The 14165-nt window shown below is 36.3% G+C and overlaps 1 protein-coding gene across 4 annotated transcripts in view; it reads left to right on the forward strand.

Moving 5' to 3' along the window:
• The window catches only part of LOC138698638 (uncharacterized protein C13G5.2-like), a 37216-nt gene that overhangs the window by 7214 nt on the left and 15837 nt on the right, over positions 1-14165 (forward strand). For 3 of the 4 annotated variants that reach the window (XM_069824762.1, XM_069824761.1, XM_069824760.1), the window contains one exon: positions 2168-4924. The exons of the other annotated variant lie outside the window; for it this stretch is intronic. In XM_069824762.1, the coding sequence (XP_069680863.1) occupies positions 2170-2892 (723 nt within the window). In that variant the 5' untranslated portion in view covers positions 2168-2169 and the 3' untranslated portion in view covers positions 2893-4924. The remainder of the gene's footprint in view (positions 1-2167; positions 4925-14165) is intronic. 4 annotated transcript variants of the gene reach the window in all.

Below are 14165 nucleotides of genomic sequence, written 5' to 3' on the forward strand. Positions count from 1 at the left end.
TTTCCCCCTATTCTTCTCTTTGGTCCTTTCCCCCTATTCTTCTCTTTGGTCTCTTTCCCCCTATTCTTCTCTTTGGTCCTTTCCCCCTATTCTTCTCTTTGGTCCCTTTCCTCTATTCTTCCCTTTGGTCTCTTTCCTCTATTCTTCTCTTTGGTCTCTTTCCTCTGTTCTTCTCTTTGGTCCTTTTCCCCTATTCTTCTCTTTGGTCTCTTTCCTCTATTCTTCCCTTTGGTCTCTTTCCTCTATTCTTCTCTTTGGTCCTTTCCCCCTATTCTTCTCTTTGGTCCCTTTCCTCTATTCTTCTCTTTGGTCTCTTTCCTCTATTCTTCCCTTTGGTCTCTTTCCTCTATTCTTCTCTTTGGTCTCTTTCCTCTATTCTTCTCTTTGGTCCTTTCCCCCTATTCTTCTCTTTGGTCCCTTTCCTCCATTCTTCTCTTTGGTCCCTTTCCTCTATTCTTCTCTTTGGTCCTTTCCCCCTATTCTTCTCTTTGGTCCTTTCCCCCTATTCTTCTCTTTGGCTTTTTTCCCCTATTCTTCTCTTTGGTCCTTTCCCCCTATTCTTCTCTTTGGTCTCTTTCCCCCTATTCTTCTCTTTGGTCCTTTCCCCCTATTCTTCTCTTTGGTCCCTTTCCTCTATTCTTCCCTTTGGTCCCTTTCCTCTATTCTTCTCTTTGGTCTCTTTCCTCTGTTCTTCTCTTTGGTCCTTTTCCCCTATTCTTCTCTTTGGTCTCTTTCCTCTATTCTTCCCTTTGGTCTCTTTCCTCTATTCTTCTCTTTGGTCTCTTTCCTCTATTCTTCTCTTTGGTCCTTTCCCCCTATTCTTCTCTTTGGTCCCTTTCCTCTATTCTTCTCTTTGGTCCCTTTCCTCTATTCTTCTCTTTGGTCCCTTTCCTCTATTCTTCTCTTTGGTCCTTTTCCTCTATTCTTCTCTTTGGTCCTTTTCCTCTATTCTTCTCTTTGGTCCCTTTCCTCTATTCTTCTCTTTGGTCCTTTCCCCCTATTCTTCTCTTTGGTCCTTTTCTCTATTCTTCTCTTTGGTCCCTTTCCCCTATTCTTCTCTTTGGTCCTTTCCCCCTATTCTCTTTGGTCCTTTCCCCCTATTCTTCTCTTTGGTCCTTTCCCCCTATTCTTCTTTGGTCCTTTCCCCCTATTTTTCTCTTTGGTCCTTTCCCCCTATTCTTCTCTTCGGTCCCTTTCCTCTATTCTTCTCTTTGGTCCCTTTCCTCTATTCTTCTCTTTGGTCTCTTTCCCCTATTCTTCTCTTTGGTCTCTTTCCTCTATTCTTCTCTTTGGTCTCTTTCCTCTATTCTTCTCTTTGGTCTCTTTCCTCTATTCTTCTCTTTGGTCCCTTTCCTCTATTCTTCTCTTTGGTCCCTTTCCTCTATTCTTCTCTTTGGTCCCTTTCCTCTATTCTTCTCTTTGGTCCTTTCCCCCCTTCTTCTCTTTGGTCCCTTTCCTCTATTCTTCTCTTTGGTCCCTTTCCTCTATTCTTCTCTTTGGTCCTTTCCCCCTATTCTTCTCTTTGGTCCCTTTCCTCTATTCTTCTCTTTGGTCCTTTCCCCCTATTCTTCTCTTTGGTCCCTTTCCTCTATTCTTCTCTTTGGTCCCTTTCCTCTATTCTTCTCTTTGGTCCCTTTCCTCTATTCTTCTCTTTGGTCTCTTTCCTCTATTCTTCCCTTTGGTCTCTTTCCTCTATTCTTCTCTTTGGTCTCTTTCCTCTATTCTTCTCTTTGGTCCTTTCCCCCTATTCTTCTCTTTGGTCCCTTTCCTCTATTCTTCTCTTTGGTCCCTTTCCCCCTATTCTTCTCTTTGGTCCCTTTCCTCTATTCTTCTCTTTGGTCTCTTTCCTCTGTTCTTCTCTTTGGTCCTTTTCCCCTATTCTTCTCTTTGGTCTCTTTCCTCTATTCTTCCCTTTGGTCTCTTTCCTCTATTCTTCTCTTTGGTCTCTTTCTGCTATTCTTCTCTTTGGTCCCTTTCCTCTATTCTTCTCTTTGGTCTCTTTCTTCTATTCTTCTCTTTGGTCTCTTTCCTCTATTTTTCACTTTGGTCTCTCTCTGTTCTCCCCTTTGGTCCCTTTTCTCCGTGTTCCTAACACTACCTACCTGTTGGTTGCGAACATTGTCGTAATAGAATGCTAACTGCTGAAATGTGAATGTACATTTAACAGGAATGGCAAGTGAGGACAACGACTTCAAAGCAAAGGCAGCTCGCCAAGGTGGGAAAATAGCAGAAGCATGTGCAGCCACAAAGCACATGCCGGGCCGCCAATACAGCCTGGCAACAGGGAAGTACCTGAGCAAGTCAACCCGGGCTGGAATTGTGGATAATGCAACTGGAAAATGGCTGGTGCGCCTGGACAACCCTCACAAGAAGTTGAACACTCCCCACATAAATATCAACGACAAGCTGACAGGGGTACGTGACCCCCACATTCCTATCCCAGCTGGTGTTGTCAAGGCAGGTGAAGGAGCCACCAAGGTGTTGAATGCAGTTGGCAAGGTGGCTCTGGTTGCTGCCGTTGCTGTCGACACATACCGCATCTGCAATGCTATTGATGAAGACTGCAAGAAAACAAAGAAGAAGAGGCCGGGAAAGCGCACCATCAAGACGGGGGCGTCTGTGGCAGGTGGCTGGGGAGGCGGGTTTGTGGGAGCAGTTGCAGGAAACTTTGCTGGAGCAAGGATCGGAGGCCTTATTGGGTCCCTGTTTGGGGGCGTTGGGGCTTTGCCTGGGGCTGCAATTGGCGCTTTTGTCGGGTCTGTAGTAGGAGGTTTTCAAGGTAGTACTGGAGGCAGTGCTATGGGAGAAGCCCTTGTGGAAGAGTATTGCTCTGATGATGAAGAAGATGATGATGGCGATTATGATGATGCCAAGGTGGTAGCTCGGAAATAGTATTTTTTTAGGAGGGATTACCGTAAGAATGGCTCTGACAGTCCCTGCTTCGTTGCTAGAAATCTCCAACCACTATCACTACACGTCATCATATTATCATAATGAAGTTTGGGCCTGACTATCTTTTCCAGCACTGAAATCTTAAAATTGATCTCTCTCCACTTTGTCTTCCACTGTATCTTCTTTCTTTCGACTAATAATAGTATGTTTTCATTGATAAACTTGTATCATTATTCATATGTTTGATTCTTCTGTGGGATCCTTGCAATTCTTATCTTCAACTCCAGGGTGATCCGTTTAGGTATGGATAAAATAAAAACACAGTAAAACATTTACTATTTAATAATAATATATTTATTGCAGCCAAATGGCCATTTAGATTGCATTTAATTTACTTTTGTTTTTGCGTACTCGCTTATTGATTTTGTTCTTTTGGCGCATAGTTCAATATGATAGCGTTCACATTTCTTGCTGCACAATGTACACACGCATGAGTCACTCGGGTCGTGGTATGTTCTTGTCTTGCAGATCAGGTGATGGAATCCGTGGACTGCCTGTCTTGTTATTACTTGCCTGAGTTCAAAGTTTTTCTTCGTCCATTCTCGGTCTATCATGGCTCCTGTGGCGTAGAATTCTACTGGGGTGGCTTCTCTTTTCTCTCTTATTGTTGACAATAGTCGTTCCAAAGCATTCGTCTTGGGCAGCATCATGTTTGTCCTTAGGTCTTCAGTAAGGAAGGTCTCCCTTGGGAGTAAATATACTATTTAACTTTATTTGTTGAAACTTTGTGCATACAACACTGAAAGACGGGAGGTTACTCAGAGCTCAACATGACCCCCATTGCACACCCTGCACAACTCACAACGGTGATGCAGTTCAGCCCATGTCCGTTGTAACATTAGAGGTGTGATTTATTGAAAAGTTTCGATAATTTTTACTCTCAGATCATCAATGTTCCTGGGTTTCTGTGAATAGACAATGTCTTTAACAAAACCCCACACGAAGAAGTCAGGAGGGGTTAGATCTGGGGAGTTTGGGGGCCAAGCCAAGAGATAGCTGCTTCTCGCCTGCTACCTCCTGCAAGTTTTTTTAGCACAGAACCTGTTTCTATAGAATCATATTTAGGTACATTACGCACACCATACTCACGTCGAAATTCCCTTTGAACTCTTTTAACACACTCATATTTAGCGTACCACTGTGCCCGCTGTTGGTTTGTAGTAGCCATTTTAATCACTACGATTTTCATTTGTCCTTTTAGATTAGGTATGCATTGTTGATTGCCATATATGGAAACTCCCATCTTTTAATCATAAGATAACCAGCAAGAAATTTTTCATACTATCATAATAGTTTTATAATAATAAATTAATATTATCCATACCCAAACGGATCAGACTGTATATCATTCCTTTGTAATTCTTCTGAATAACTCCACTTCTAATTCAACATATTTTTTGGGAAAACTTTTTCAAAATTACTAGTAATAATACCACTCATTCATAGAAAATAATAATTTTGATCATCTTTCTCTTGTGTTCTTATCCTTCACGTTACTTTCCCGAGATGTTTGACTGTATCAACTTGTTTTATCATTTGCACGTTATTTGAAGTGAATTGAATCCTTTCCTATCACTGACAGTGAGATAGATTTGACTTTATCTGTTGACATGGTCATTCCATTTATATAGAAATTAGTCGTAACAAAAATTTAAATCTTCAAAAAATGAATGAGATAATAATGTGCATGTGCTCTCAGCAGGATGATTGAAGCTTAAGTTTTTCATAGAAATGGCGACAGTGCTGGGAGGTTGGCATGGTAATGTAAACAGAATTCTCTTTTGGGATCAACAGGACAGATTCGACATTTGCATCCCTTCTGCATTTACAGGAACTGGCTGAATCATTTTTTAGCGATGTATGAATAATTTCTTCCTTTAATTTTTACGTAACTTGTGTTGGGCAAGCCTGTTGTCCAGGTAACACGGGTTTTCTCCAGGAGCTCCGGTTCCCCTGTGGCATCTCAATAAAGGTAAGCACTCACTGGAAAAAATTCGTTCACTGCATTCGGATTTTTATTATAGTATCGCTCATTTGTCCGCATTTCCGAATTAATTAATCAAATAGTGTTGTAATTTACCACTAAAGCACATTATTTCATTGTAATCAAATACCTTACTATAATAATACCTGACAGCTAGCAGTTCTACGCGCGAACGACACTGGTGCTGCTACCTAGGCGGCCGGTGTGGCGATACTCGTGAAACAAGCTGTAATCAACTGCAATGTATATTGTTGCTGGGCTAGTTAATAGTTTTATTAATTAATGCTGTGTTAAAATGGCAGGGTGTATATGTGTGCTATTTATAATTGCTACAATTACAGCATTACAAATTGCTCCAAATTATACTTTCGATTTTTGAAGGATCATAAAACGTGAGTCAATAACATCCTTTAGTAGGCCTAATTCCTTCGACTTCGTGTTGATAGAAAAATACAAATTAGCTTTTTTTTATTTAGATCTAATAAATGAATAGAATTTAAAATGTATCGGAAATTTTAAGGTTTTATCAAATTAAGTTTTATTGTTGTTCACATGCCTTTACTAATTATTACAAGCATCATATTACTATCAATTTTATCTTTGCAGTTGTCAGCAAAGCGTATATAAAATATTACTGTAAATTCATTCCTAATATCAGAATTGATTTTGCCTCACTAAACCAAAGAAAAAATATGTAACAATTAATTACGGAAAGTAATATGAAGTATGCAATATTTCTCATAATACCTATGCAGCTTTGATATAAGATAATAATTTTACATTAAATAGTATTCAACATTTCTTAAGTGTTTCATATATTATTCCACATTAGTAACTCACGTTTTAAGCAATAGTCCAAATCCCGCTATGTTAATATTTGTATTTGTGGACGTAATTCCACGCCGCTCCTCTAGATGTCATGTCCGAAATATTTCACACTCACATCAATGCTGCTAATATACAGCTGTCCGGTATTATTATAGTAAAGTATTTGTTGTAATGTTCTGAACTGAACCTGGAAATGAAATGAATAGCTCTGTAACTTAAATAAACTATGAAGGACATGCCTGGTTAATTTAGTATTTTCTCAATCTCATCTCACATGTTCTTTCTCAATATTACATTGTTGTAATTCTAATTTCATAACTTATAAAGCTCTTCATAATGTTGGACTTGATAAAATAAGCTTCTCGTCATCCATTTCATTATACCTTCAATATTACCGCGATTGGAGGCCTTGCAATTGATATATTTGCCATGACATTCTATATTTTGATCTTGGACCACATAGAAATCCGTTAAGAATTCTGCACGGAATCCAGTCATGTGGGCAGAGGCGATATGGCCAAGTGGACTATGTTTCATTTAAAAATAATGCAAAGAATAAAAATCTGAACGCGCTGTACGGATCCGTTCCAGTAAGTGAGCACCAATCTTAAATCTCCATCATCATTTCATCTCATCGTGGGTGTGGCATAGACCTCCTATGACACACTCTCGGCAATGACTCTGTCGGTATATATGGCCAAATGACTAAGTCAAGACCTGCCATTAGTAAAAAAAAAAGTATACCATTACAAACATGCAAAATTTTAGATGTCGGTGGAAGGATGTTTTATAATAGGGTGAGCTATTTTGCATTTCTTGGTAACTTGTATTTTACTGGCACAAAATGATTTTTTTTTTACCATTTCAATGTTAAATATATGCCCCTTTTTTAGCTGGTATTATTTTTCTAACATTATAAAAATAATTAATTCTTTCTCAACATATCTTGCATTTTTATGGGATTATTTTATGTAAAAAAAATTAGTCATAGAATGCTACATAACATTAACTGCTAATTGCTTTTAAGATGCATTTCTCATGTTAGTAATAGTAAGATATGAGAAAGTAAAAAATGAGTAATTGTTATAAAAATAAATGAACTACCACGAAAATCTTGGATTTGAAGAAACAAAGAAGATCTTTTGTATGAGAGTATGTCAGTGATCATTCTCAAAGTACAAGTACCAAACAATAGAGGCCATTTTGATTTTAGTTAAAGAATAAAATTCTACTTACCGGTAAGTACCGGTACTGTAAAAGAGGCCAAATATTGTTAATGTGTAACTGAGGCATGTTAAATAATTATTTTGAAATGTCAATTTAATATACATTGGTCTTATTTTATCATACCAGGCTTTTCAATAATAATAAATTCTTACTAACCAAAATTCAGATCTTTTCAGAAAGTTGTTCATGTTAAAATAATAAAAATGTGCAGTATCAGTCTTGTTTAATGCTTACACAACAGAAATTATTGTACTGTACTCTTTCTTCACTTAATTGTAAGGCTATGGAGCCACTCAATTGTACTGAGAAGCATTTTTTTCTTTCATTGGTTTGTAGTATCGATAGAATTTTGAACTGTAGTTCTCTATGACTCATACTTAGAACAAGACTATTGAAACTGTGAAGACATTTGTTCTTATAACTGAATATAACATCTGAATTGAAGGATACAGGGGAAAGAAGATTAGATTCACATAAAGCAAAAGTCGGCCTGGTTGGCTTAAATGCGACAGGCTCATGTCTGTAGATTTACTGGCATGTAAAAGAACCCCTGCAGGACAAAATTGCGGCACACCTGCGAAGCTGATATAACCTCTGCAGTTGCGAGCGTTGTTAAATAAAATATAACATTTAACATAAAGCAAATTTTTCAGGAGAGCAAATTGAAAGTTCGACCCTGCACTTTCTTTCATACAATGCTCAAATTTAAATTGCGAGTTTCTCGGATGCTAATCGTTATGCTTAGGGTAATATTAAACATGATGATAGTCACATATTAGTTACCTATTGGTACAATTGAATATGGAATCCATCCATACATACCTAAAAATGCTGCGACAGAACTGGCAGAAACGTTAATGAGATGGATCAAATAAGAATTTCAAGAAAATCCTGCACTATGTACTTCATGGCAGAAGATCTATAGGACAAGTGGCTAAACGATGGATTGAGTCTGCAACAGACCACATGGTCTAAAGCCTGTTCAGTAAGTAATGATGATGATGGTGATAGTAATAATTTGTGTTTCACTTTTTGTGGATCCTGTTTTTTTTCCCCCCCCTGTACCCTTCTAGTTCTGTTTTTAAACACATGTACTGTACTTGAAATGGTCGGTTTTACTAATACAGCAAATGAATATTTATTAAAATTTGAACTTGCCAGGCAGCAAGCAATTCAGATGCAAAGACATAGGAGAGTGACTGTCCTAAATGAATGTGAGAAGAAATTTACTAGTTCTATTTTTCTACAATAAATTTGTAATACACGTACCAGTACATTAATATATAGTAGGTACATATATATTTTATATCTATTTTTATAAACTATTGTACTCTTATATAAATCTGGCTTTTCAGGTATAGCTCGCGTAAAACTGACTTGAATAGTTTCAAGGGAAGAATTGTTCCAGAGCCAGGCATCAAACCCGGAACCTTTGTCTTAGCATTCCAACGCTCTACCGACTGAGCTACCCAGGAACTCTACCAGAGCCCGGCTCAGTTATTCCCCTTTTTTAATCCATATACCTCAAGTGGCTTGACAAGACATCAGAGACCTGATATTGTATGGCTTTCTGTTAATGAACAGTAACGTGTATTATACAGATCCAGATTTCAGTTCCTGTGTAGCTCAGTTGGTAGAGTGTTGCCGTGCTCAGCCAAAGGTCTCGGGTTAGATCCCTGCCTCGGAATAATTTTTCCCATGATATACTGTACTCTTAACTTCATCAACTTTTGTGTAAAATGACAAACGTCTAAAGTAAATAAGCAGTTATATTCTTCCATTTTGTGAATGATCTTGCAAGCTTCAGTAGCAAAGGCTACAAATCGACTTTCTCTGACGTGAAGAAATATATGCAAGCAGATTTGCTAGTGTCGGTAACATAAAATGATTAGGCTAGATCTAGGCTCTAACTATCGTTTGTTCAATGTTAGAATATGAAGTTGTGTTCAGTTTTTTTGTGAATTAAATTACGATATTAACATTTACAGATTTATTATATGGCTCACAAAAACTTGTGAAAATTTCAAATATTTTGTGTGTTGAAGTTTGATTCTTATTTCAAAATACTGTATTGATACATTTTATAATTGTCTAGAAGGAAGATGAAAAGAAATTCGAGGTAACTCCAGCATTTCTCGAACTTTTTGAAAGTAAGGGCCACTTTAAATTTCAAATTCAAATTTATTCACAATTTACATTTGAAATGAATACATATGAATAGATACCGTACCCGAAATGAGCATATGCTCGTGCTCGGGTACAGTCCAGTAGTCTACATAAATTTTACAGGGATCAAATAATAATGCTGATGATATAAATAATAGTAACAATAATAATAATAATAGAATATTCGTGACGGAGATAAAACAAAGATAGTAATACAAATTAATTCATTAATAATAATAATAATAAAAACAAAAATATTTACAATAATAAAATAAATACTAAGACGGATAAAATAAAATATAAAACCACTAGCAAGAGTTAACACAACTTAAATAAGCATATAATAACCAGAAAAAAAAATGACGAACTCGAAAATCAACAGAAAAGTTCTATGTATCAAAGACGACAGCAACCGCCGTATTGACATTGTGTTGTGCATTATTGGTAGGAGGGGGAGCCGAAGGTCTACGTAACTGCCGTTCTCTTCGAATCTTCTCATACAATCATGGGAAGAATTTCATAAATTCTGTAGACTGTCTTGAATTATTCAGCTGTTATAATACAGTTCTCTAAACAAGTCTCATTAAAATATAAACTTTTTGTAACTGAATAGTGTGTCTAGAATGTAATTTTAAAACTGTTAAGATATAAAATTACTGGGAATAAGAAGTGACAGACGATTCAGAGAATTCAGAGATTGCGTGAATTACATTTTTGTTTTATTGTATTTGTTTTATGGCTATTATGAATATAATTAAGGTTTAGTTTTGTCGCTTATTCACTTAAAAATAGATTATGCAGCACAATAAAGCCTTCAGGTTCCTCCTCCGTACAAAGTAAAAAAAGAAAACACTTGACATATGGCAACATGCATACGGTACTCTTTTGTATGTGCAGAGATTTCTTGAACTTGATGTTACCGTATATTAAAAGGTCAGATTTCTTCATCAACTGTACCTTGAACAAAAACCAATTCACGTAAAAGAACTTTAAGACTTTGTAACAAATTTCAGGAAATAATTTGTTAATATTCTGAAGACCCTACAAAATTGTTTCTCTAATTTGCAAATGTCACTGTTACTGGCATTACAAAAGTCATTGTACTTTGTTCTCGATTGATAACAGCACAATAAACATTGAAGTCAACTCATTTCGTTTCTAATGTCCCAGTTTGAAGTTCCTTTTCATTACTGTAATAAATATATTTACAAAACATACAGTAGATCACATTTCGTTGTCAGTAGTTCAAAGGCAACTGACAATATGCCGTATTTATGGACGTAATAGCTGCACTTCTTTTTCAAATAAATATAATTAAAATGTAGGATGTCTATATTACATGGAACACTGAAAATAAACGTGAAGTGCTATAATATCTATTACATTATATACAATTATGTTCTTTCGTATTGCAGAGCAGAAATTATTAACTACCGGTAGTTACTCTAGATATGAACCGAATGTTGTATTTCTAAATACAATATAAAAATTGAGTTAAACGAAAACAAAAATGCAACAAAACCTTTAAGCATGGCCACCTCTGGGAAGGAAGGAAAGCTGTGCGTCCTGTGTCTCGTAAAAGAACCCAGTCTCTGACCTGAGCTTGACATTGTTCATTTTATGCCAGTAATTAGCCTACCAATTCATGGGTTATGTTCCTACACCCATTCTAAGAATTACAATTTATTGCTTAAATTTAGGAGTACTTAGTTTTCACTAGTCAAAGACTCGCGAAATATGGTCTTTCAGCTCAGAAAATAAACATTTTTATGTTTCAAGGCCTTCCAGATCAAAATATTGTAAGTTCAAGCTCGCGCAATTTTAGCATGAATTTATTGGAAATTAGTATTTTTCAACATAAATTTTTATTTGTATTTGGTTAACGAAATTTTAATATAAAATATCTAAAAATATACATTATTGGAAATTGACTGTTCTAATTAAGTAGTGGAATTTTCTTAAAAATTGTTGTTATGGATCACAGTTCGAGAAATGCTGCATTACAAACAATACAAGACTACTAGCAAAACTGAATATGTTATCCAGACGGTCAAACCACAGTCTACTATATACAGTCACGAAGCTTGAGTGTTGAGGGTGCTAGAAACAATAGACTGTGACGGAACTATTTTGCACTGCCTGTAATGAGGCGATATTAGCGATCCTAGTGGTGAGCAACTACCTAATGTTTGTATATTTACTACGTATTGAGCTTCGCGACTGTATATAGTAGACTGTGGTCAAACTGTTTAAAACATAGATCTGTAATAATCTTCAGTTGTTTAAAACATAGATCTGTAATAATCTTCAATATGAGGAGATGTGTGGACACGCATAAATATTCTTAAACCGTGTTACCTGAAATTACAGAATCAATGTGATTCCTGCCTGCATCAATTTGATTATTTATCCGGTGGTGGTTTTAACGTGGTTTTTAACTAATTTAGTTCATTTTCATTTTGTGGTTCGATTTTGATATCTATTGCTATTGCAAAGGAAGACAACTCCATAACAGAGGTGGAATGCTGCCAGATGCACGCGAAGCTCTGGCTTTGTACCTTCCACGTGCTTCACAACTTAAGAAGTTGAATTCTTTCGTTGCAGTAGCAACACAGTCTAGTATATACAGTCAAGAAGCTTGAGTTTATGAGGGTACTAGAAACAATAGACTGTGCAGGTACTATTTCGCATTGTCTGTAATGAGGCGATAGTAGCGATCCTAGTGGTTTGCAACTATCTATGGATGCATATTTACTACGTATTGAGCTTCGTGACTGTATATACTAGACTGTGGTAGCAATATGTAATACTGTGTCTGTGCCAATTAGGGTTGCCAACTTAACCGAATCCTCAGCTGGACACCTTCATAAAAAATAACAATAACCAACATAATAACAGAAAAGAGGGAAGATTGGAGAATTCTGGGTTTGCAATGAAAGACCTGCCCTTGGGCAGAAAACTGCGAATGAACGAACTAACATTGTTTTATACTGGAAAAAATTATTTAATAAGTTGTTATTCTTTTACAGGCAATGGTGAAATGTTGCCAAATCTCTGTGTGGAGGTAAATTTTAATAATAATAGTCTTTATTAAACACAAATGTGTCAAACTTTCAGCCATTTCTTTATTTCTTCTGGAGGCCTGGCTCGTGATCTCGCAGAGTGAGGGTGATTGTGGAGTAATGTTGGAATGATGATAATGATGTAGGAAAATGGGAGACAAAACCCCTCGCACCCGCTTTGTCCACTACAAATTACTTCATGGCCCAGACAGGGACCGAATCGGGGTCACCACTTTGGAAAGCAGAAAGGCTAACCACTTGCATACAGGCGAGGATTTTGAGATATATTTTCAAAGCTAATATGACTGATACTGCCCAATCCTAATCTGACTCCTGTTAGTTCCTTATTGGTACAAAATACTTTAAAACTGTACAACTTCTTACTGCACACTGCATTTTAGTAACATGCCAGTTTGAACTATTGGGTCACTTTACCTCCTTCACTGAATCAAGCTGTAAAGTAGAACTCACAACACAAATTATACGAAACTCTGTTTTATCAGGATATATTATTATTATTATTATTATTATTATTATTATTATTATTATTATTATTATTATTATTATTTATTTATTTATTTATTTATTCATTTATTTATTACATGTTGTATTGGATAAAATTTTGTATTCCGCAAGAGAATAAACAAATATAATGCACATGTGGAAATAATCTGACTCAACTTGCATCTTGGTGCCAAATATTCCACTCGTGAATGAAATCCTACTTTATTCTCTTGTTCCGTAAATTACTATCATTTCGAAATTTTTAGAACTGTGCAGAAAATCTGACTTTTGTGTCTAGCTGATAGCTTTGTCCACACACTGTATGTACATTAGATCAGAAGGAAAAAATGGAACTCGATGCATCATAATCCACAGTTAATTCCCGATTTACCACGAAAATCGTCTGTAGCTGCATATAGATTGGCCATGATTGTTTGGCCAAACACCTGCATAGAATTGGAATATATCAGTCCCCTAACTGCCCATTGTGCAACTCAAACCAAGAAATGGATTCGGAACACCTCAAAATCTGTGCTTCAGTGGCTGACCATGATAATATCTTTGAAAAATATTGAAGTTCAAGAGGTCAAATGACTTTATTGTCAAACGCCTGGCATTAGAAAACAACAACAACACATCAGATCGGAAAGCTAGAGTGTCCAGCTGAAAATGAGACAGTTGGCAACCCTATTACATTTGGAGCTGATTTGTAATGAAACTAACAATTCTTTTGTGGTCTAATGTTTGTATACTGGTTTTAATAAATGTTTGGGATTCATGCTTACTTGCATTTTTTAAGTTCTTTCTTCACTCCAACAGACTTCTAATGCATTCCCTGCTCCAGAAAACTTTCAGCTTACGTATGGTTATGATCTGCTTATAAAATTGGTAGCTATATATTTATTTTATACTAATCCATTTTACATTACTGTTTTTAATAGATACCAAGTATTTGAAGCTGTCCACTTGCTGTACTGCCTCATTAGAATTCGCAAGTTTACCTTCTTTATTTTTCTTCCTATGACCATGGTCTTCGTCTTGTTTGAATTTATCTTCATCCCATACTGCTCACAGCTGTCATTTAGCATATCCCTTAGTATCATCTCCTCTTCTGCTAATAACTTCATACCCGGGCAGTACCTAAGAAGTGTTTATTTTGCTTTTTTTCATAGCATATGGAAGTATGGAATCCTGGTGTGGGGAACAGCAATAAACTTATTGAAGTCCTGCTGATTCAGAAGAAAGCAATAAGAATTATCACAGAAGTACCAAGCAAATCACATTGTAAACCACAGGATCTATCTTAACAGTTGTTAATGAATATATTCTGGAACTCCTTCTTTACATCAAGAAAAATCTTTATGGCTTCACCAGTAGGATGGATAAACATGAGTATAATACTCGGAATAAAGAAAAACTGGACATACCATTTGCAGACTATC

This window comes from Periplaneta americana, chromosome 4 (genome assembly GCF_040183065.1).
Source record: "Periplaneta americana isolate PAMFEO1 chromosome 4, P.americana_PAMFEO1_priV1, whole genome shotgun sequence".
Lineage (NCBI taxonomy): Eukaryota > Metazoa > Arthropoda > Insecta > Blattodea > Blattidae > Periplaneta > Periplaneta americana.